Below are 24,871 nucleotides of genomic sequence, written 5' to 3' on the forward strand. Positions count from 1 at the left end.
AAGTGCAGGGCACGGTTGTGTGGCACACAATTCTATATATAAATGCTTATTTCCTTCCCCTCACCCCAAAATGATTCTAGATAAGAGGTTTGTTTCAGTTGGCTAGGGATTTCGTTCTATGTTATAAAAGCATTTAAGTTAGTTGGAAGAATTTTAGAAATTGGAGGAAATATGGCACATTTGCTAAGGAGGAACTTCTTGGAGATGAAGGAGAACTTCCTTGGCCAGATCTTTTTCCCTCCTCAGTTTTGACCAGAGGAGGATGTTGGGAGCTTCAAAGGAGCCTGAGATTTGGTAGGGTAATGGTGGCGTATGTGCCCTGGGAACCATGGATAGAACCTCACTCAAGACTCACCAAAGAGCCCAAGCAAAGAAACTCCACCATACCTAAGGAGAACTTGAGCATCCCACAGATGGGAGAAAATTACTTCCAGCAATCAGGAGCTCTGAATGACCCCTTGTGCTTTCTAAGTCTTACCTTACTTTCTCCTGGGCTCTGTATATACCCATGGGGAAGGGTGTCACTGACTGGTACTGCCAGTTGTTCTTATAGTGTCACCTTGGTAAATTGTCCTTTCTAAAAACTAAACTGATTCTCAACTGACAGTCTTTGTGGAGGGGTATAGAAGGTGCTTGAGCTGATGGCATTAGTATTATATTTCTATTTCTTCTTCTTCTTGACCCTTGACATACCCCCTCAAACCCTGGGAGGGAGATGAACCTGCCAGACTTTGGAGACCCAGTTCATCTGTGAGAATAGGATTTGGGATAAGGATGACCTAGAGCTTGCATGGGCTACAATTCATGTGGCTTAGGACCTCTGGGATTCCCCCTCAGAGCTTCAGTTTCCATATTTAGGAAATGAGGGGGTTGGACTTGATGACCTCTTAGTTCCCTTCCAGCAGCAGTCCGCGATCCTGTGAACCTGCCAGTGCATTCTTCTTTTATTATACCTTTTTTTTTGGCTTGGCTTTGATTTTTTTTTGGACTTTCCTTGAGAATTACAGCTGTGCTCTTCCTGGGAGTTAAATGAAAGTCCCAGAATGGCTGCAAAAAAGGAAAGGAAAAAAAGAGACAAAGGCTGGTAACAGCAGAATATAGAAAATATATTGGAAAATTTGATGCTCAAGGAAATATGTTCCCATAAATCTCTCATAAATATGGAGAATCGGTCTTTTTCTTTCAGTTTTATATTACCCTAGAGATACGCCAGTGCCTTAATGCTTTGATAAGATGGGAATAAAACAGAAAGTGGAAAATATCCAGCTCTTTGATTTCTATCTTTATGCCTTTGTCTTTTATGTCATCGTTTTAATTTGTAGAATCTCTGGATGTCCCTCTCCCTCCTAAGTTCCAGGTTTCCCTCCACTTTCTTCCCTCAAAATCCAGTATGTGGGACTTTTTCTGCCAACCGTCATTGTGTGAGGTGTTTAGGTATTTTCTTATCTAGTCTGATAGAAGATATAATAACCTGGTGACTGATCGATAGACAGTTTTTTTATTGTAAGCCTCAGAAAGAACCTTTGAGGAAGAATCTTAGGATTCTGGTGCTGGAAAGGAATGTGTTCTCTAGTTTACTGTTGCAGATGATAGACATGGTTGCATTTTTCATCATCATTAAAGTTTCTTTTCTTTTTTTTTTTTTTTTGGGCAGGGCAATGGAGGTTAAGTGACTTGCCCAAAGTCATACAGCTAGTAAGTGTCAAGTGTCTGAGACCAGATTTGAACTCAGGTCCTCTTGAATCTAGGGCCAGTGCTTTAGCCACTGGACCACCTAGCTGCCCCGCAGCATTAAAATTTTAAAAAATACTTTGAAGTTTACTTGGGCATATATTGTTTAGGGCACTTAATCCAAATAAATTGGAATAAATGCTTTTTAGACTTATAGTAGTTTAAAAAAGTACCTATTATGAAAAAAATCGTGGAGCCACAGTCAGCATGAAACATGATTTAGTAGCTTTAACATTAAAGAATTGGAGGGCTTGGAATGTGATATTCTGGAGGGCAAAGAGCCTAGGATTACAACCGAGAACCACCTGCCCAGTAAAATGGAGTATAATCCTTCTGAGGAAAAAATGGACATTTAATGAAATGAAATTCAGGACTTTCAAGCATTCCTGATGAAAAGATCAGAACTGAATAGGAAATGTGACTTTCAAATAAAAGTCTCAAGAGAAGCATTAAAAGGTAAACAGGAAAGAGAAATCATAAGGCATTCAGTAACATTAACCTGTTTCTGGGGCAGCTAGGAGGTGCAGTGGATAAAGCACTGGCCCTGGATTCAGGAAGACCGGAGTTTAAATCTGGCCTCAGACACTTGACACTTAATAGCTGTGTGACCCTAGGTAAGTCACTCAACCCTCATTGCCCTGAAAAAACAAAACAAAACAAAAGAAACAAACAAGAAAAGATTAAACTGTTTCTGTTCATAGTGGGAAGATGAACTTGTAATCTCTAAGAATTTTATTTTTCTTTTTCTAAGAATAAACATTTTTTTTTTATAGTTTTGAGTTTATCCCTCCCTGAGGTGGTAAACAATCAGATGTGGGTTACTCCTAAGAATTTTTATCATTATTAGGGCAGTTAGAAGGATTATCCATAGACAGAGGGCATAAAGTTGACTATTGGGATCATAACCAAAAAAACAAAATTAAGGGGTGAGAAAGAGATTTACTGGGAGGAGGGTACATTGTGGGAGGTGTTATCAGAAGCAAAACACTTTTGAGGAGGGGCTGGGTGATAGGAGAAAGAGAGAGAATGGTAAATGGGGGAAAAAGTAGGATGGAAAGAAATGTTACAGTTAGTTATCATAAATGTGAATTTGATGAACTCACCCATAAAACAGAAGCAGCAGAATGGATCACATGATTTAGACATAATTAGTGATACCAGAAGCAAATTACAGGAACATGGAATAGTTTACCTGTCAGATCTACGGATAAGGAAAGAATTTATGACCAAACAAAAGATATGGAGCATTACTGGATATAAAATGGATAGTTTTGATGATTATATCAAATTTAAAAGGTTTTGCACAAACAGAACCAATGCATTCAAAATTAGAATGAAAGCAGAAACCTGGGTGGGGCAGGGCGGGGCAGGGGGAATACAGCAAGTTTATCCGATAAAGGTCTCATTTCTCAAATATATAGAGAACTGAGTCTAATTTAAAAGAATGCAAACATTCTCCACTTTGATAAGTGGTCAAAGGATATGAATGGGCAGTTTTCAGAAGAAATCAAAGCTACATATAGTCATATGAAAAAATATTCTAAATCACTATTTTAAAAATTATTTCTTTTTTTATTTTACACAGTGTGAAAGTCTAGTATGTTTTTGTATTGTGTTTTTTTGTTTCATTTTTGGTGGGGCAATGAGGGTTAAGTGACTTGCCCAGGGTCACACAGCTAGTGTCAAGTGTCTGAGGTCGGATTTGAACTCAGACCCTCCTGAATCCAAGGCCAGTGCTTTATCCACTGTGCCACCTAGCTGCCCCCTCTAAATCACTATTGATAAGAGAAATGCAAATTAAAACAACCCTATGATACCACCTCACACCTATCAGGTTCACTAATATGACAGAGAAGGAAAATGATAAATGTTGGAGGGGATATGGGAAAATTGGGACACTAATGCAGTATTGGTGGAATTGGGAACTAATCCAACCATTTTAAAGAGCAATTTGGAACTATGCCCAAGGGCTGTAAAACTGCATACCCATTGACCCAGCAGTGCTACTACTAGGATCCCAAAGAGATCAAAGGAAAAAAAAAGGACCTCTACATACAAATATCTATATCTATATTTATATCTATATCTATCTATATATCAGCTGTTTTTGTGGTGACAAAGAATTGGAAATTGAGGAGTTGCCTATCAGTTGGGGAATAGTTCACAAAGTTGTGGTAAATGATTGTAATAGGATTCTATTTTGCTATAAGAAATAACATGATGTTTTCAGAAAAACCCAGAAAGAGTCACATGAACTGATGCAGAGTGAAGTGAGCAGAACCAGGAAAATATTGTACACAATAACAGCAATATTATACAATGATCAACTGTGAATAGCAGCTCTTCTCAGCAATACAGTGATCCAAGACAATTCTGAAGGACTTATGATGAAAAATGCTATCCACCTTCAGGGAAAGAACTGAAGGAAACTGAGTGCAGATTGAAACATACTTTTTAAAAACTTTATTTCTTGGGGTTTTTTTGGGGGGGAGTTCTGTGTTTTCTTTCACAACATGACTAATGTGGAAATATGTATTATATGATTGTACATATATAATATATAAGTTGATTGTCTTTTCAAGGTAGTGAGAGTGGGGCAGCTAGGTGGCACAGTGGATAAAGCACCGGCCCTGGATTCAGGAGGACCTGAGTTCAAATTTGACCTCAGACACTTGACACTTACTTAGCTGTGTGACCCTAGGCAAGTCACTTAACCCTCATTGCCCCACACAAACAAAACAAAACAAAACAAACAAGGTAGTGAGAGTGGAGGGAAAGAGAAAATTTAGAACTCAAAAATTTAAAAAATGAATTTAAAATATTTGTTTTTATATGCAATTTAAAAATAGAAAATTACCCATTAAAATGAAAAGTGAAAAGCACTTAAAAGACAAGACAACCTTTTATTTTCTTAGGTGGGGGACTTTGGATACAGAAAATGCCTGTACTATCAACTAAAGTTGATGTTTTGGTTGCTTTTGCTAAACTGTTTTTCTTTGTTACAAAGGAAAGATTTATTTGTGGGGACTATATTGGCAAATGACTATGGTGTAAACCTGAGGTATCAAACATGGCAAACACTTCCAAGTACAACCCAAACCATGTTAAAATGTAGTTCCTATCTGGTTTTAATGTCTTGATGTAGTAATAAAAAAGAAATATGTAAACATGTATGGTTTCCTAAGTCAGTATGTGAACTGCAGGGATCCTGTCATATAATTTAGTGATCCCCGTTTCCATTTGAGCCTGACACCACCGGCATAAACAAGAAAACTTAACAAACTACTCCAGGTTAGAAATGATGCAGGTTTTTTTTTTTCCCTTGTAAAGTATATTTGCGGAAATTATATACCTTTGAAATGTTCATCAGAAACTTTGCTAGAAATTAAATATCGCTATTTTTGGTTAATCCTTTCAATAAATCCTGAGTTTCTTGCTACTGTAGAAACTCATCCCTGTGATACCAGTTTTCCCTTGATTATGCTTTGTGGCTGCCAATCTGGGAACACCATGGGCATCATGTTGGAATGGAAAGAGACAGTGGATTTAGAATCACAGGAAGCTAGCTGGATGACACAGTGCATAGAGTGCTGGGTCTGTAGTCAGGAAGACCTGAGTGCAAATCCAGCCTTAGATGCTTACTAGCCTTGTGACCCTGGACAAGTCATTTGACCTCTACCTCGGTTTCTTCCACTGTAAAAATGTGGCACCTGCTTACTATGGTGGTTGTGAGGATCAGATGAGACAAATATTTGTAAACCGTTTAGCACAATAAGTTGCTCTGTTAGATTGTAAGCTTCTTGAGGATAAGGATTGTCTTTTGCCTTTTTATATGCCCAGAGCTTTTTGCTTTTTATATTTCCAGTGCCTCGTACAGTGCCTGTCACATTGTGGGCATTTGATAAATATTTTTTTATTGTTTGATACATAGTAGGCATTTAATAAATGCCTGTGTCTTTTCTTTCCTTTATTCCATTTGAATCCTGCTTCTGCCATTTATTAATTGTGTGAATTGGCAAATTATTTAGCCTCTCTGCTGTTGGATTAGGAGATGCTTAAGGTCCTTTACAGATAAAGATCTATAATCCTGTGATTTTATAATAATTAAAATTGTTGGTGACCTTAGTGGTAGCAGAGAGGTTCATCCCAGCTGTAAGTATACTGTGGCATATCACCAACAATAACTTGCTTGCCCAGAGACTGGAAATGTGCACATCTGAGAACTGTGGGCTCCACCATGTAGCATGAATGAGAACTCTCCAGTGGGGAGTGCCATTATAAGAAGTGGAGGAATGCCTCTCATTCATAGAGTAGAATTTACAAAGAGATGGACAGAGGATGGCACGGAAGAGAAGTACAGAGTGGATGGGTGGGGTTTTTGCACCAGTATCCCTACAGATGAGACCACAGGTCCTTTGAAAAAATGCTTAATATATTAATTATTACTTCTGCAAGGTTCTACTTTCTACATTTCTTTCACTTTAATTATGTCTCTAGTTCTTTAAAATGTACACTGTCCTTGGGGGCAGCTAGGTGGCACAGTGGATAAAGCGCCAGCCCTGGATTCAGAAGGACCTGAATTCAAATGTGACCTCAGACACTTGACACTTACTAGCTGTGTGACCCTCGGCAAGTCACTTAACCCTCATTGCCCCCCCCCAAAAGTACACTGTCCTTTCTCAAAAAGAGGAGTATCTTTTTACCTTTGAAGTTTCTACATAATTCTCTCCTTTTCAACCTCAGAGCGAGCAGATTGTGTTTTTGTTTTGTTTTGGTTTGTTTGCAGATTGGTTCTTTTAATCCCTCTGATGCTTTATTTTTAAATGTTTCATTGTTATTGACATCTTTTGGTTTTAAGAACACCTCCATTACTTTTTAATAATCATATTTTTTCCATTGGACAAAAATCTATTTTCTCTCCTTTCTATTCTCACCCCCTTTGGGAGAAAAAAAAACCTCTTGTAATAGATATGCATAGTCAAGCAAAACAAATTCCTCTGTTGACCATTTCCAAAAAATATATACCTCATTAAACATCGTGAGTCTATCAGTTCTCCATCAAGAGCATCACCTTCATTTTTGAATATCCCTCCCACCTCCCCTACCCATTGAGCCAGCCCTTGTAACCAAGAATAAAAAAGAAAGGGAATAAAAGCAGTTCAGTAAAAATAACAAACTCATCAGCCCAGTGTGTCGCATTGTAGGTGTGCCCCACATCTGTAGTCCACTACCCGTGAGTGTAAAAAATGTAACCTCTCCCAGTGTTGAATAGTGAGGACACTTCAGCTTTTTCTTTTGTATATTTTACTACTTCTGTGGTAACCTGTTCTAAAATGGAGTTCCAGTGGCTGTCATAAAATTATTCCTTTTGTTTAGGCCAAATTGGCAGTTAAGGCTCATTTTCTTTCTTTTGCTGTCTCTGGAGATGAATGACCAAGTAGCGCCTTCCTTCCAACAACCCTTTGTGCGTTCAGACAGTTTAAAATTGTTTATTATTATTTTTTTTACTAGCTTGAATTCTATAAGCCTGTCTCATGGGTCCTATTTTTCAACCTTCTATAGCTGCTTTTCTATGAGTCCTCTCCAAATAGTTCATAGTTCTTTAAAAATGTAACTCATATCGTTCTAAATACTTTGTAAAGGCCTAACTGGGCTCGTGCAAGATATATCCCAGCTCTCCTGCTTTTAGATTTCCCCTCCCTTTTTGGATAGAGGCAAATTTAAGCTTGATGGAAGGGAAAACCTCTTAACAATTAGAATTCTCCAAAGATGAAATAAGCAGCCTCAGGAGATCCTCACTCAAAGTCTGGATGAACATCTATTTGTTGGGTAGGCTCTAGTTTGGATAGCTTAGTATCAGTCTGGCTTTTTGTGGCACTGACATGATCATGAAAAGCCACATTAGTTTATCTTTCAATCTTAGTATCTCTTTCTTTCTCTGTTCTTTTCTCCACAGGTGCCAACCATCATCTATCTCCTTATGCTCCATCTGTTCAGTCCATTTTTAAAAAGTCTTTAGTTTGACTATTTTTTGCTTTTCTTTGGTAAACAAAAGTCCCCCTCCTTTATTTCAGGGATCATTTCTCTGATTTGTAAGTTCATTTAGAATTTGAAGTTTCAGCAACTCTGCAGTTTATAGCTGCTGAGTCCATTGGCTCTTCTCAGAAATTCATGGATAAACATAAAAAGAAATTATTATAAAAATAGTATTGGACCCAGGATTCTGTGGGATGCTATTCTATAAATCTGTGAAGCCTTTGATGATGATCCTAATTTGTTGTTGTTGTTTAGTTGAGTCTGACTCTTTGTGACCCCATTTAGGGTTTTCTTGGCAGAGGTATTGGAGTGGTTTGCCATTTCCTTCTCCAGTTCATTTTACAGATGAGGAAACTGAGTCAGAGTTAACTGACTTGCTCACGGTCACACAGATAGTAAGTTTCTGAGGCTGGATTTGAACTCAAGTCTTCATGACGCAGGCCCAGTGCTCTATTCATTGTGCCACCTAGCTAGGTATTAATCCTAATACTTAACATTAATATAACACTTTACAAAACACTTGACAATAATTCTGTGTGGTAAGCAATTTAATTTAGTTCTGCAGGCATTTGTTAGTCAATGACCATGTCCCAGATGAGAGGAAGTTTGATGTAACATAGAGCTAGACTCCAGTCTTGCTCCTGACACTCACTAGCTGCGTGACTCTGGGCAAGTCACTTCCTTACTCTACAAGTTGCAGAGAAAGTGTCAACCTGCATTAGTAGAGGGAATTCCTCATCTGAGAAATTATACTAATGGAATTGCAGGGGTCATTTCCTTTCTGTATTCTACATCTCAGGCTCTAGATGCTAGATGCTGTACATACAAAGACAAAAAACCAAGCAATTCCTGCCCTCAAGACACTTACCTTTTTTTTTTTTTTAAACTGGGGGAAGCAAGATATACATAGATAAATCAATACAAGATGTTTTGTTGTTCAAATAAATACAAAGTAAGTTTAGAGGAGGAACACTAAGGACGAGGAGAATCAGTATTGATTGTGACTGGAGTTTTCCCTTTCAGTACATCTTAGAGGTGAGACTTGGATCCAGCTATTTCTAATTTGAAGGCTGGTCCTCTGGCCACTGAGAATGCTTTTCGTTTAGCAGGGGTGAAGGGGGAATTCTGGGCTGAAATACATTCATATGTAGGGGCATATCATTATAATTCTGTTTTATTTGGTTGCATGGGGCATGTGTGAGCTAAGAAGAAACTTCAAGAACTAAATAAGATGATGCTCTCCCCGCCCCCCCCCAACCCCCTCCTAATTTGTTTCTTCTTTGCAACCTGAGCCACTCACTATGCTCAGAAGCCAGAACTTCCAATTCAGTGTGGTGGTGGGGTCAAACTTTGGTAGACAGAACGTAATGAGATGCATTTTTATTGTCATTCCAGGTTTCTGCAAGTGACAGATGTGAAGAGACGTCTCTTCCGATGTGACACTTGAATCTCAGCGCTGACACTCCGAGTTTTCACCGAAAATTAAATATGACTTAGGAACATCGAACCTTGGGAAGGTTTATGATGTCATCGGTTGCCAGGGGCAGCAAAATCCAGCAGGCTGTCAGCCTGCAGGGAGTTGACCCAGAAACATGCATGATAGTATTTAAAAATCACTGGGCACAGGTAATAATATAGTTAAGGAAAAAGCTGTATATCCTTGCTGGCTAAGACAACTATAGGATTTCTACTTTCAGGAGACCCAGCTCTCTCTCGTACTTGTATATCTGAGAACTGGGCTTACAGGCAAGTGGAAACCATATTCTTCAGGGTTGACATGGAATTGATTTTCTCTTCTCTCTCTCTCTGTCTCAGAATGATCTCTGGGTCAACCAGAAGGATAACAAAAATAGTGATAGTCCACTTTTGTATAGTACTGATGGTTGGTCAAACATTTTACATACATCATCTCACTGGATGTTTGTAGCAACTCTGGGCAGCTAGGTGGCACAGTGGCCGGGCTTAGAGTTGGGAAGACTTGAATTTCAATCCATCCTCATATATATATAATAGCAGTGTGTCCCTGAGCAAATCACTTAACCCTTTTGGGCCTCAGTGTCCCTATTTGTAAAATGAGCTGGAGAAGGAGATTACAAATCACTCCAGTATCTCTGCCAAGAAAATCCCAAATGGGGTCATGAAGATTTAGTAATTCGCAGGGGAGGGCAGCAGTGTTGCAAGGTGGATAAAGAACTGACTTGGAAGTCAGGAAGACCTGTATTCAAGACCTGACTCCAACGCATAATGGCTCTGTGACTTAATTAGTTGAGGGACTTAATTAGTCCCTCAATTTCCCAGTGCCTTAGGCAGTTCTCTAAGACTATATAGACTGAGAAGCAGGATCACATCTTTCTTTTCAAAGCAGTCTCATGGAGTCTTATCTACATATCAATGAAATCACAGTTAAGCTTTAAAAAAATAACAGATTGAAAAGTGAGGCTCAGAGAAGGGAACTCCACTGATGAGACTTGCTGGTTAGATCTGAGCCCAGGCCTTCCTATATGTAGGGGACATTCACATGGCTCAGATCACATCAAGGAAACAAGGGCACAAAGGTGGCTTTAGTTCAATTCAGCAAGTAGTTATTGAAGGTCTGCCATACGTGCAAGGCAGTGTGCTAGGGATGCACAGATCAAAAATGAGTCTCTTTTCTCAAGACTCTGAAGCACTTTACCCTGTGTGGAAGATGTTATTCCTATTCCCATTTTCTAGATGAGGAAACTGAAGCTAAGAAAGCTTAAGTGACCTCCCCAGGGTCACGTAACTAGTAAATGTCTGAGTCAGGATTTGAACCCAGCTCATCCCAACTTCAGGTCCAGCACTCAGTTCTTGTATCACCTCATTCACTGACTTACATTTTGACTGGGGTAGGGGACCATAACATATATATAGAATTATAACACAAGGCAATGGGGCGGGGCAGCTAGGTGGCACAGCGGAAAAAGCACTGGCTCTGGATTCAGGAGGACCTGAGTTCAAATCCAGCCTCAGACACTTGACACTTACAAGCTGTGTTACCCTCGGCAAGTCACTTAACCCTCATTGCCCCACAAAAAAAACCAAACCAAACCAAAACAAAACAAAGGCAATAGGAGCAAAGGAGAGCCCTAGCCAAAGTATTTTAGGAAGATTTGTAGAGGAAAGGAAGGAAGCTGGAAGAAATTGGGGCAGGCTTCTTAGAGATGAGCCTTGAGAGAAGATTAAAGATGGTGAAATAATCCTTGAGTAAAATGTTAGCTGTTGGGAAAAGCAAAAATGGGGAAGCTTGTACATGACTTCATACCTTTGCATAGATATCAGACGCTTCCTATTTTTTTTTTCTTCTTGCCTACCCCAACCTCAAGAGGCAGGAAAACCTTTTTTGGAGAAGTAAGGGCATTATGGGCAGCCAGGTAGTGTGGTAGATAGAATGTCTATCCTGGAGTCAGGAAGACCTGAGTTAAAATTTGGCCTCAGACACTTATTAGCTGTGTGACCCTGGGCACGTTATTTAACTTCTGTTTGCCTTGATCCACTGGAGAAAGAAATGTCAAACCACTCTAATATCTTTGCCAAGAAAACCCTATGGACAGTTAGGTCAAACGGGTCACAAAGAATTGGACATGACTGACTGACAAGAACCCCAGTCTCATCCTTAGTCTTGAACAACAGGTCTCAGTATGCAGATAGGTTTAAGTGATTTAAGTATAAGGTTCTTTTTTTGTTTGTTTTTTTGCGGGGCAATGAGGGTTAAGTAACTTGCCTAGGGTAACACAGCTAGTAAGTATCAAGCATCTGAGGCTGGATTTGAACTCAGGTCCTCCTGAATTCAGAGCCAGTGCTTTATCCACTGTGTCACCTAGCTGCTCTGCCCCATTGCCTTGTGTTACAATTCTCTATATATGCACTGTGCCACCTAGCTAGGTATAAGTTTTCTAAGTATGTGCATGTAATGTCTACATTACAAAGACAGAGATGAATGGCGGGTTTCTTTTTGTTTTTCTTTCTTTCTTTCTTTCTTTCTTTCTTTCTTTCTTTCTTTCTTTCTTTCTTTCTTTCTTTCTTTCTTTCTTTCTTTCTTTCTTTCGCTTATCTGTTTGGGATAATCTGCAAATCTTACCTGTTCCATTTGTATGAATAATTAAGGGTTGCGCATTCAGAAAATTTACCAGCCCACCTTTTCCACAGAGAGCACACAGGGAATAAAATAAATAAAATTGGCTTTCTTTACTACTCGTCCAGCATTACTCTCCCCAGGTGAGTTGGTAAGTGGCTATTTATGAGACAGGTTTTTAATGACTGCCCAGCCACCTTCCCATGTGCCGGAAACAGCATGTAGGGGAAAGAAAGCACCGAGCCTGCAAATCACAGCAATTACAGGGGACACAATTTAGATCAAAAAATGAGCAGAATCCATCCTGTTTCTGAGCATTTTCTACACTCTAGCTTCTTGCCGCTATCTGGAGAAAGACTGCCAGTATTTCTTATACGTGCGTGGTGCTGCCTGGCTCTTTACTGTCAAATTCTAACTGCTTTGCTCAGGAAATTGAGGGCAGATCTATTTCAGCAAAGGGAAATGGAGAACTGAGGTAGTTTTTAAGCAAATTTTCAAAAGAAAATCCCCCAAAGAACTCAATCTTTAGCTGTAATTACCTGGGTATTCTAAGGTGAAAGTATCATTTTCCCTCCTGCTTGCTTCTTTTTACTCATGCAGGCTGGCTTTGATGTTCATTTCTTGCTCTCTACTTCGTATATGTATTTCTATCTCTCATTTAATCCCTTTTCCTTTTTAGCAACCTGCTGATATGGTGGGTTTTTTTCCAGAATGGAGGGGAGATGGTCTAGTAATTTCTCTTCATTCCACTCTTCTTCTATAGAATATTAAGTTAACTCAATTAAATTGTGTGAATAATCAACCCTCTGGCTAGTCCAGTACAAATTGTGAGTCCTAGAAGTGCTTTTTCTAAAAGCTGAGGAACCTATTGGATTGTTCATCTTTTTCCATTTTCCTGGTGTATTTTAATTTTCAGCTTCACCCCAGGAAAAAAACCAAAGCAACAAACCATAATTAGGAATGTAAATTTGCCACAAAGAAATCAAGGAATGTTCTTTTCAACATGCAGTAGAAATGATTTTAAGATTGTCTGTCATTGTGGATTATCTACATCTTTGGCCCTGCCATTAATGTAGTTATTCAAGAGTCAGTAGTCAGTCATACCAGTTAGAGCTCTCAGCAAATGACCTCAACTTTAAAATGAAAATAGAATCATAAAGGCAATTAAGTATTTCAGATAAGTGTAATTTTTTCCACTCATTCACTAATCTCCTGAAATTTGTCCATGGACTCCTCAGGTCCCTAGGTTAAGAACTACTGATTTAATTTATAGCAACTCTTTTCTGTTGGCAAAGAATTGGAAATTGAGGGGATGACCATCAATTGGAGAATGGTTGAACAAATTGTGGCATGTGATTATGATGGGAAGATACTATTGTGCTATAAGAAATGATGGGTGGGATGCTCTCAGAAAAACCCAGAAAGACTTACATGAGCTGATGCAAAGTGAAATGTACTGTGTAAAGAGGAACAGCAATATTACAGGATGATCATCTGGGAATGACTTGGCTATTCTCAGCAATACAAGGATCCAAGACAACTCTGAAGGACTTGGGATGAAAAATGTTATCCATCCCTAGAGAAAGAACTGATGGTGTCTGAATACAGATTGAAGCATATTATTTTTTTACTTTATTTTTCTTGAGGGTTTTTTGGGTCTGTTTTCTTTCACAACGCGACTAATACGGAAATGTTTTGTATGATTACAAATGTGTAACCTATATTGAATTGCATACCTTCTCAATGTGGGTAGGGAGAGGGAAGAAGGGAGAGAATTTGGAACTCAAAGTTTTTAAAATGGATGTTAGGGTCAGCTAGGTGGTGCAGTGGATAAAGCACTGGCCATGGATTCAGGAGGACCTGAGTTCAAATCTGCCCTCAGACACTTGACACTTACTAGCTGTGTGACCCTGGGCAAGTCACTTAACCCTCATTGCCCCACCAAAAAACCCCCAAAACAACAAAAAACCCCAAAATAGATGTTAAATTTGCTTTTATGTGTAATTGGGAGAAAAACAAATACTAAATAAATATTAAATGAACTACTTATGGAGAAGGGGCAAGTTGTATATTCCTTCAGCAAATATTTATTGAGTGGAAACATTAAGGGGTGTGAAATAGTTTAGGCAAAGGAGCACTGTTTTTAGAGTCAGAGGACCTGAGTTCAAATTCTAACTTTGAAACTGTACAAGTCATTTGAACTTCCTGAGCCTGAATTTACTCATCTGTAAAATGAAGGGGTTAGACTAGATGATCTCTGAGGTCCCTCCCCTTCCACATTTAGATTTATTATAATTTAGTGACTATAATGTATATATTGTTGTATTAGGTAGTGGGGTATAAAGAAGTAGGATGTTCAGCCTTTGCTTTCAAGGAAATTTAAAAATAACTAAGAGACAAGTATTTAAGAAATGCTTGTTGATTGGCTGACAGACACAAGATAGCCATACATAAACATTCAACAGTAATGCAAAGCAGTTAATGCAAGATATCCTATGTAGTCATGATTCCTGTCTGAGTGCTATATACATAGGTGTAGGATTTCAGAGCAGAGAGGAGAAAGATTATGGTTGGTTCCAGTGATCAAGGGAGGCTTCCTGGAGGAAGTGACCCTTAGATCAAAGCTTAGAGGATGTGTATAAGGTTTGGCTAGGTGGAGAGAAAAAGGCAGATGGTTATTCCTTGCAGGAATACCAATATCAGCAAGGCTGGAATTAGAATTTTCTGGATGATAGCTTTTGGGGGTGTATATGGCAGAGGTAGGGAAGGTTCTGGGAATTGAGGGAAAAGGAGAGAATTAAGACAAGCTAAAGTGAATGGTGTATGTATCTCTCTTGTCTTGAGGGTCTGTAACATTAGTGCTTTGCCTATAATCCATACATTCATGTTACTGAAGAGCAATTGCCAAGGATTAGAAATAAGCCAAAATCTCACATGTACTCCTCCCTTCCTTCTTCTTTCCCACCCTCCCTCCCTCCTTCCTTCTCTCTTTCCCTTTCCTTTCTTCCCTATCTCTCCCTCTTTCCCTTCCTCTCTTCTTCCCCTTCTCCCTCTCTTCCTTGAGGGCATTGTTGGTATAACAGTGGAACGGATAACAAATAAGGACTAGGCAGCAATGTCTGTTACTGGTACAATCATTTTTTAGCTCCATAGTACAATTTCCTTGAATCCCCAGATACTTAGTCAGGCCACTTAAAATTCTTTGACTCTCAGTTTGCTCATACACAAATAAGGGATAATAGTAGCACCTATCTCACATGGCTGTTTGAAGCTCAAATGAGTTAATGTATGTACATTGCTTTAAAGTATGATATAAATATCAGCTAGCATTGTTGATAGAAGTTAGAAAGTATCAAATTTAGGCTTGGTACGGGGATGAATTTTAGAACAATTTAGAGCTATCCAAAGGAGGAATGAGCCTGAATCAGCAGGCAGTAGATTCCTTCTCACTAGATGTCTTCAAGGAGAGGTTAGAGGACCACTTTGGGGGTATATCATATTGGGAATTCTTTTATGAATATGAGTTGGATTAGCCGGTAGCTGAAATATCTTCCAACTTTGAAATTCTGTAATGATAATGATTCATAGTAATTAAGTGATCATAAAGATAAGGAATTTGTGTGCAGCCAAGTCTGAGGCCTATTTTATTGCTCTTTGCAGGGCTATTTAATTTCAGATTTCCAAATTGATTTTTATATTCGTCAGGTCCTTTGGGAATACAGTAAACAATGATAGACTTGATTGCTGCCAGAAATAGTCCTAACCCAAAGATGTAGTGGTTGAGCCATCTTATTTTTTGTTTGTTTCAACTCAATTCAGCACACTTTTCTTTTTCTAAACGTCTTTCTGTTTTTAAAAAATTATTCACTATTTGTTTATTTTCAGTGTTTTTATGTGTATGATATTATATATTTTTTCAATTTTTAAACATTCTTATTTAAAGGTGAGTTCCAAATTCTATCTCTCCCTCCCTTCCTCTCCTCCCCCCTTGATGGTAAACAATCAGATATATTTTATACATGTGCAATAATAACATTTGGTTTTTAACATTTAAGTTCTAAATTCTTTTCCTCCCTCCAGCCCTTCCCCCACCCATTGTGCCTATTTTCCCACATCCCCTCCAGGATTGATCATTTTCCTTTTTGTAACATTAGCCAATTTGATAGGTGTGAGGTGGTACCTCAGAGTCATTTAAATTTGCATTTCTCTAATCTATAGTGATTTAGAGCATTTAAAAATATGAATATTGGTAGCCCTGATTTCTCCTAAAAACTGCTTGTTCATATCCTTTGATCATTTATCAATTGGGGAATGTGAACTATCTTCTTTAATCTTCTAGCTTACTTTGGCAAGCTTAAGCACTATTCCTGAGATCACCCTCCTGATTTCATGGGCATGTATTGACACAGGAAATTAGTTCTAGGCCCTAATGGTGCCAAAGTTGTAGAAGACTCCAAGGCCATGATGGAGAAGAAGGAAAAGGCCCGCTTCTCAGTTGCTGTGGGACCTGCTGGGAGATTTTAAAGTTTCCTAACATAGCACTGAGAGGCAGGATGCTGTTCTGTCTAGAGGGACAGCTATAGAATCAGGAAGACTGCCTCTAGTCCTTCTCTGACAGGTAGGACCAGAGATTTAGACCTGGAGACTGACTAGCTCTGACCATCTACGAGCTTTTTTGATCTCTTAATGACAGAGACTATAAATTGCAGAAGAGTTAAAATCTGTATCAATGGAGGGGTGTTCTACAGCAGGAATTCCCTACACCAAAGAAACCAGGGGTCCAGACAAAAAGAGAAAAGGGAAAAACCTGCAGAGGATGATAGGGAAGCCTTTGGCTTTTATTCCCCATTAGTCTAAGGCTTTCTGTTCATTTTAATTCCTCCTTTTCTGGTGATCTGGGTTTGTCTTTCTCAGAGCACTTGAGAAATGTGGATTCCCCCACTGGGCCAGGCCATTGTTTCTTCTGTTGTTCATCTGATATAAAGTGAACAGGTGTTTCTTTATGGAATGCTTCTATCTTTCTGGCATCAGATATTCAGTTTCACTTCCTAAGTTTCGCTCCTGCTCACGTAAGCGGAAATTATGAAAGAGTTTTTAAATTTGTTAAATTGCCTCCCCCTTGTCATGTATGAAAGAAAGCTTTGTCTTTGTTATTTGTCAGTGTTCCAGGTTGTTTCCTCTGTAGAGAGGGATGCTGACCTGGAATCCAGGGAACAGGCCATTGTGGTGCCTTAGAAAGGGCTTTGGATGTAGGGTCAGAGGGCCTGGGTTTATATATATGAAGTATATTATAATTTATTACCTTAAATATTATAATATAACATGTAAGTATGCTAAAATATATAAATAGGTATGCTTTCATGTACACATATTATACACACACAGGAATATTTATATCATCTCTACCAGTAGATTGTAAATGCCTTAAAGGCAGGGGCTCATTCTTTTTTGTTTTTGTATTTTCTGCCCCTAGCACTATGTGCACACTTAATAAAGGGTTATAGATAGATGGATGGATGGATGGATGGATTGATTGAAACAGAATGCTTTTTTTGGGGGGGGGCAATGAGGGTTAAGTGACTTGCCCAGCTAATAAGTGTCACACAGCTACTAAGTGTCAAGTTTCTGAGTCCAGATTTGAACTCAGGTCCTCCTGAATCCAAGGCTAGTGCTTTATCCATTGCACCCCCCAGAATGCTTTTAAATCAGAGATTCTTAATCTGAGGTTCATGGATAGATCTCTGGGTGGGGAGGTGTCTTTCAACTTGAATAGGGAAAAATAATTACATTTTAATTTTCATTAATCTTTAACTGAAATTTAGCGTTTTCTTCAATTAGTAATATAGGCAATAAAACTATTGTTCTGAGAAGGGGTCCATAGGACCTGTGTCAAATTTTAAAAAAAGGTTAACGACCCCTGCTTTAAGTGAATAAGACTTTTTTTCCCCTGCTTGTAAATTCCTGTAAATTCCTGCTTGTAAATACCCCAAGTTGGTATTTAAATTTTTAAAAAAGTTTTACTAGTAACAGCTTACACAGGATAACTAGGTATTTTCCTCCCAACAACATTGTGAAATAGGTCTTGGTAGTTTTTTAAATGTTCTTCTTCCCATTCTACAAATAAGGAAACTGAAGCTCAGGGAGGTTGCCCAGGGTCACATAGCTGGTGAGTGTCTAGGTTGGACCTCAAACCTTGGTTTTAGGATTGTAAGGCTCCTATATTCAGTTTAGGCTAACAAACATCGATAGAGAGTGCCTTCTCTGTGGACGGCACCATACTTTGGAGGTACAGAAATAAGAGGAAGAACAGTCCCTGATTTAAGGAGCTTCTGTTCATTCCTCTGGTGGGATACACCATATAAGAGATCTGTACATACCTAATTAGTGGACGAGGGAAAAGAGCCTTAATAAACTGGGGAATCAGGGAAGGGTCTCCTTGGGGCAAAGGTTCTTAATATATATTTTTTTTTTTTTGGCTTGGCAGTGGGGGTTAAGTGACTTGCTCAGGGTCACACAGCCAGTAAGTGTCAAGTGTCTGAGGCCGGATTTGAACTCAGGCCCTCCTGAACCCAGGGCCAGTGCTTTATCCATTGCGCCACCTAGCTGCCCCTTAATCTTTTTTTATGCCACAGACCTCTTAGGCAGTCTGGTGAAATTTATTGACTCTTCAGAACTATGTTGTTAAATAGTTGAAGAAAATGCAAAATTTTGATTAGAAGTTAGTGAAAATATTTAATTTTTTCCTCCATTTAAGTTTACAGACCTTCTGAACTCTATCCACAGACCTTTTGGGGGTACATGGATCACAGATTAGAAACCCCTGCCCTAAGAAGTGACACTTAAGCTGAATCTTGAAAAAAAAATTTTTTATTGATATTTTTTGTTTACATCACCTAGATTTTTCCCTCAGTTCCTTTCTCCCTCTCCCAGATAGCTATTTCTTAGAGCAAATAATGATTTTTTTAAAGAAAAAAAGGAAGAAGAGAAAAAAATCAGCAAAACCTATCAATACCTTGAAAAAAAATCTAACACGATATGCAGTGTTTCATATCCATATAAACCCTCTACAAAGGAGTGGGTTGTTTTCTTATATCTTTTCTTTAAGGCCAGACATATTCTTTATAATTTTGCTACATTTTCTTTGGTTTTTAGTTACTGTTCTTTTCATAACATTATTCTAGTCGTTGCATATATTGTTTGTGTAGTGCTGCTTACTTCACATCCATGTATGTAAGTCTTTCCATACTTCTCTATTCATCAAGTTCATTATTTCACCCAGCACAGTAATATTCCATTCCATTTATTTGTTTAGCCATTCTCCATTCAATGGACATTGACTTTGTTTACAGCAATCACAAAAAGTGCTATTATAAAATATTTTGGTGTATTTGGGGACTTTTTTTTCAATCTTTTTTTTTTTTTGGAGGGGCAGTTGGGGTTATGTGACTTGCCCAGGGTCACACAGCTAGTGAGTGCCAAGTGTCTGAGCTCGAATTTGAACTCAGGTCCTCCTGAATCTGGGGCTGGTGCTTTATCCACTGTGCCACCTAGCTGCCCTGAGGACTATTTTTAGTCAATGACCTGCTTGGAATACATGCCTACTGTGGAACCTGTAAGAAAAGGGGCATAGAGATTTTTATGCACTTTATTTGCATAATTCCAAATTGCTTTCCAGAATGATTATACTAATTTGTTGAGTGAAGTCAGGAGTTCTCAGGTGGAATTGAAGAGGGGAGTGTCACCCAGGAATAGGGCACAACTTGTGCAAAGTCAAGGAAGTGATAGATGACATGTCAAATATAGGGAACAGCAATTAGACCTGTTTGGTGAGAATGGGAATCATCTGAAATAAGCCTGTTAGGCTGAATCTAGGTTATGAAGCCTCTTAAATTTCAAGCTGGGAATTAGGATTTTATCTTTTTGACAGTGTGGAACAATAGTTTCTTGTACTTAGAACAGTGCCTGACACTTAGTAAATATTGATTGATTGATTTTGTTAGACTTGGGCTTTTGGGAGATTATTTTGGCAGCTATGGGGAGGATGTATCACAAAGGAGACAGAGGGAAAGGCAGGAGTCTAAACAGAAAGTTGTTGCAATAGTCCAGTTGAGAGATGGACTGACTAGGTGGAGCCCTGTGAGTAAGGACACTAGGGGGCGCCACAGTGGGCAGCCTGGAGTCAGGTAGTTTTGAGGTCATATATGGCCTCAGACACTAGTTGTATGTGTCCCCCCCCCAACCCCAAGCAAGTAATTCAACCTCTCTGCCTTAGCTTCCTCACATGTAAAATGGGGATAATAATAATATCTACCTCCTACGGTTGTGAGGATCAAATGAGATGATATCTGTAAACACTTAGTGCAGTGCCTAGCATGTTGTAGGTGCTGCATAAATGCTTTAATTCTCTCCCTTTCCATGAGTGTAGAGAGCATCAAAAAGGGAACAGGAATGAGGAATGCTATGGAGGTGGAAGTGAGAAGATCTAATGACTGATTAGAGGGAAAAGGCAAGTTGTACCCTGGAATTTCAAACCAGGGTCACTAGAAGATGGTGGTACCCCCAGTGGAAATGGCTGAGTTTGGAGGAAGACTTGATTGAGGAGGAAAAATTAGGATGTTCATTTCTGACATTCTTAGTTTGAGATGTCTATAGAACATCTACTTGTAGATATCCAGAGGTAGGTAACCTATATGCCGTTGTTGATTTGGGACTAGAGGTGGGGAGAGAGATGAACTCTCTCATAAATCTAGGTACCATCTGTATAGAGATGGTCACTGAAGCCATAGTTACTGGTGAGAAGCAGTTTGCTACAGTGGAAGGAGCATTGCTTTTGGAGTCTGAAGCCTTGAATTTGAATGCCGGAACTGCCACTTGATTTTTGAGTTATCTTGGGCAAGTCACTTAATCTTTATGGGTCTATTTCTTTTTTTCTTTTTTTTTCTTTTTTTTTGGTGAGGCATTTGGGGTTAAGTGACTTGCCTAGGGTCACACAGCTAGTAAGTGTTAAGTGTCTGAGGCCGGATTCAAACTCAGGTCCTCCTGAATCCAGGGCTGGTGCTCTATCCACTGCGCCACCTAGCTGCCCCTATGGGACTATTTCTAATCTTACATTAAGGGGCTGGAACAGATGGCCTCTCTGGCCGCTAGGTAGTGCAGTGGATAGAGCGCCAGACCCGGAATTAGGAAGACTCATCTTCCTGAGTTCAAATCTGGCCTCAGATGTTTACTAGCTGTGTGACCCTGGGCAAGTCATTTCATCCTGTGTACCTCCTTTTCCTCATCTGTAAAATGAGCTGGAGGAGGAAATGGCAAACCGCTTTGCCAAGAAAATACCAAATGGTGTCATGAAGAGGTGGGCATGACTGAAATGACACTACTACTACTACTACTACTACTACTGCTGCTGCTGCCACCACCACCACTGCCAACAGTATCACTACCACTACTACTGCTGCTGTTGTTAGCTGGCCTCTAAAGGCCTTTCTAGATGTAAGTCCTATGAAATGACTGAGAAAAATAGAGAAAGGGATCTCAGACAAAACATTGGGCTACTCTCTGCACTGGGGCCAGAACATGGGTGAGGAGCCAGCCAATGAGAAAGAGAAGTTAGCTATTCTGGAGAAGCAAGAGGGTACAGACATTAAAGCCCTGAAGAAAAGGAGTGTCTGGATGTAAGGGAGAGTCTACTGTATCAGATGCTGTGGGGAGAGTGAAAAGGACAAGTAGTTGTGCCTAGCGATTCAGAGATAAAGTTGGGAACTTAGCAGGCAGCTAGGTGGTACATTGGAAATTGTGCTGGGCTTCCAGTCGGAAAGACCTGAGTTTGAATCCTGGGTGTGCATAATAATAGCACCCACTTCAATAACACTTTGAAACCTTAAGGCACTCTATAAATATTATTACTACTATTAGTAATAATAAACATTTATATAGCGCTTGCTATGAGCCAGGCATCGTCTTAAGCTCTTTATGATTATAATTTCATTTGATCCTTGCAACAGCCTTAGGAAGTAGGTGTTATTATTATACCCATTTAACAAAGGAGGAAACTGAGACAGAGTTTGTAAAGTGACTTTCCCAGGGTCACAAAACCAGCATGTATTTAAGGCCAGATTTAGATTCAAGTCTTCCGTACTCCAGACTTGACACTCTATCCACCGTACCACCTAGCTGCCTGTCCCTAAATAAACTTGCAAAGAGTGGTTTCGGGGGACTGATGAGGTTTACACTGCAAAGGATTGAACAGTGAGTGGGAAGAGAAGAAATAGAGGGAACGTGATAAGACAGCTTTTTTAATTTTTAAAATAATTTGACTATAAAAGGCAGGAGGGACAGAAGATGAATACCTCACACTGCCCCTCTGATTTTCTTCTCCTGTCATGGGATCATAAATGAGGAGCTGAAAGAGACCTCTGAGGCTACCAAGTCCAGCCCTTCATTTTACAGATGAGAAAACAGAGGTCCAGTAGAGTTATTAGTCTTGCCTCAGGTTAGACAGCTAATAACCTTCAGAGGTGGGATTAGCTCCTCAGTTCTCTGATTTTAGAGCAAGGACTTTTCTTGTTTTGGGTTGTTCAGTCATTTTCAGTTGTGCCTGACTCTGCAATCTCATTTAGGGTTTTCATGGCAGAGATACTGGAGTGGCTTGCCATTTCCTTCTCCAGCTTGTTTTACAGATGAGGAAACTGAGGCAAACAGGGTGAAGTGACTTGCCAAGGGTCACCCAAGTAGGAAGTGTCTGAGGCCAGACTCACAAAGATGAGTCTTCCTGACTCCAGGCCTGGTGTTCTATCCACCATGCCACCTAGCTGACCCTTTCCCGTTGTACCAAGCTGCACAATTTCTTTTTTTCCTCTGCTCCCTGTTGGAATGATTTGATCTTTCTGTAGATTGCTATTCTGTTCTCCTTGATTCTTCCACTGACTGTCTTCTCTTTCTCTTTGAAGGGGAGGTGGGGAAGGTGAGGTGATAATTGAGGGGCAGCACCTTTATTCTAGGTCAAGACCTCCTGGGGCCTGTTCTCCTCACTCTGTATTCTCCTTTCTTCCTTTCAGGGCTTTGATTCTTATAAATATGCCTGTTATAATAACCTGGAGGAATTGAAACAGCAAGAAAAAATAATAATTTGAGTGTGTTCTCCTGCCCTTTTACCTCTAATTAGTTTTAATTAGCCTTTAGTAGCTCAAAGAAAAGGCTGGTATTGAACACTAACACTTCTAAGCTTGATTTATGCAATTTAGAACCAAAAGCGACCTTGCAAATTATCTGGTTTGGTCCTCCTCATTTTATTGATGAGGGAACTGAAGCCCTCCTGACTTAAGGTTTTCTGAAGGGAGATTATGTGACTTGTTCAGGGTAACAAAAGGAAGTAGCCAAGAGAGGACTTGAATTTGGGCCCTTTGACTCAGATCTGGCACTATTTCTGTTATAGGCATACTTCGTTTTATTGTGCTTCTCTTTATTATGTTTCTCAGATATTGCATTTTTTACAAATTGAAGGTCTATGGCAATCCTGCAATGAGCAAGTCTGTTGGTGCCATTTTTTTCCAACAGCATATGTTCACATTGTGTCTCCGTGTCACATTTTGGTAGTTCTCACGATATTTCAAACTTTTTCATTATTATTATACTTGTTATGGTGATCTGTGATCAGTGATCTTTGGTGTTACTATTGTAATTGTTTTGGGGTGTCACAAATCATTCCTATATAAGACGAGGGACTTAATTGATAAACAGTGTGTGTATTCTGACTACTATATGGACTGGCCATTCCCTCATGTCCCTCCCTCTCTTTGGGCCTTTCTTCTCCCTGAGGCACCTGAACAAATATTGAAGAATATCGCAAAAACTCAGTTGATCAAGCAGCAGCAAGGTTTGAGAGGAGTGACTCTGCTTTTGAAAGAAATTCTACTGCATGTAAAATTATAGCACCATCACACGTGACAGAGAAATCTTTTGGGAAAGGAAGAGTCAATCGATGAAGCAAACGTCATTGTTGTCTTATTTTAAGAAATTGTCACAGCCTCCCCAGCCTTCAGCAGCCACCACCCTGATCAGTCAGCGGCTATTAGCATCAAGGCAGGCCTGCAAAAAAGGTTATCATTCCTGAGGGCTCAGATTATGGTTAGTGTTTTTTTTTTTAATTTAAATTTATTTATTTATTTAGAATTTTCCCCAAGTTACACATATAAAGACATCTTCACATTGATTTTTTTTGGGTGGGGCAATGAGGGTTAAGTGCCTTGCCCAGGGTCACATAGCTAGGAAGTGTCAAGTGTCTGAGGCCGGATTTGAACTCGGGTCCTTCTGAATTCAGGGCTGGTGCTTTAACCACTGTGCCACCTAACTGCCCCCACATCAATTTTTAAAACTTTGTGTTCCAAATTCTCTTCCTCCCTCCCTCCCCACCCTCTTAAGAACTCACACAGTTATACACGTGCAGTCATGCAAAACATTTCCATATTAGTCAAGTCGTGAAAGAAAACAGACAAAAAACCTTTAAAAAGAGAAACTAACAAAAAAAGAATTATACTTCAATCTATATTCAGCTACCATCAGTTCTTTCTCTGTAGATGGATTGCATTTTTTATAAGTCCTTCTCATAGCATCCTGCTCATCATTTCTTACAGCACAATAGCGTTCCATCCTAATCTCATCCCTCAGTTTGTTTCGCCTTTCTCCAAGTGATAGGCATCACCCTAATTTCGAGTTCAACTTTTTAAAATTCTCTTTTAGCATACCAACCTAGTAGAGGTATTACTAGATCGAAGAGTATGCATGTTTTTTTTAGCTCCTTGGCCATAGTTCCAAGTTGCTCTACAGAATGTTTGAATCAGTTTACAACTTTATATGGTTAGCGTTTTTTAGCAATAAAGAATTTATTAACTTTTAGCATGTACATTGTTTTTAGACATGCTACTATTATACACTGAATCAACTACAGTAGAGTATAAACATAACTTTTATATGCACTGGGAAACCAAAAAATTCATGTGACTCACTTTATTTTGG

At 39.3% G+C, this 24,871-nt stretch overlaps 1 protein-coding gene across 1 annotated transcript in view; it reads left to right on the forward strand.

The window, feature by feature from the left end:
- FHIP1A (FHF complex subunit HOOK interacting protein 1A) overlaps window positions 1-24,871 on the forward strand; it is a 394,460-nt gene that overhangs the window by 204,823 nt on the left and 164,766 nt on the right. The window contains 1 exon segment of the mRNA XM_043970067.1: window positions 9,163-9,393. Within this exon segment, the coding sequence (XP_043826002.1) occupies window positions 9,289-9,393 (105 nt within the window). The 5' untranslated portion in view covers window positions 9,163-9,288.

This window comes from Dromiciops gliroides, chromosome 6 (genome assembly GCF_019393635.1).
Source record: "Dromiciops gliroides isolate mDroGli1 chromosome 6, mDroGli1.pri, whole genome shotgun sequence".
In the NCBI taxonomy this organism is placed as follows: domain Eukaryota; kingdom Metazoa; phylum Chordata; class Mammalia; order Microbiotheria; family Microbiotheriidae; genus Dromiciops; species Dromiciops gliroides.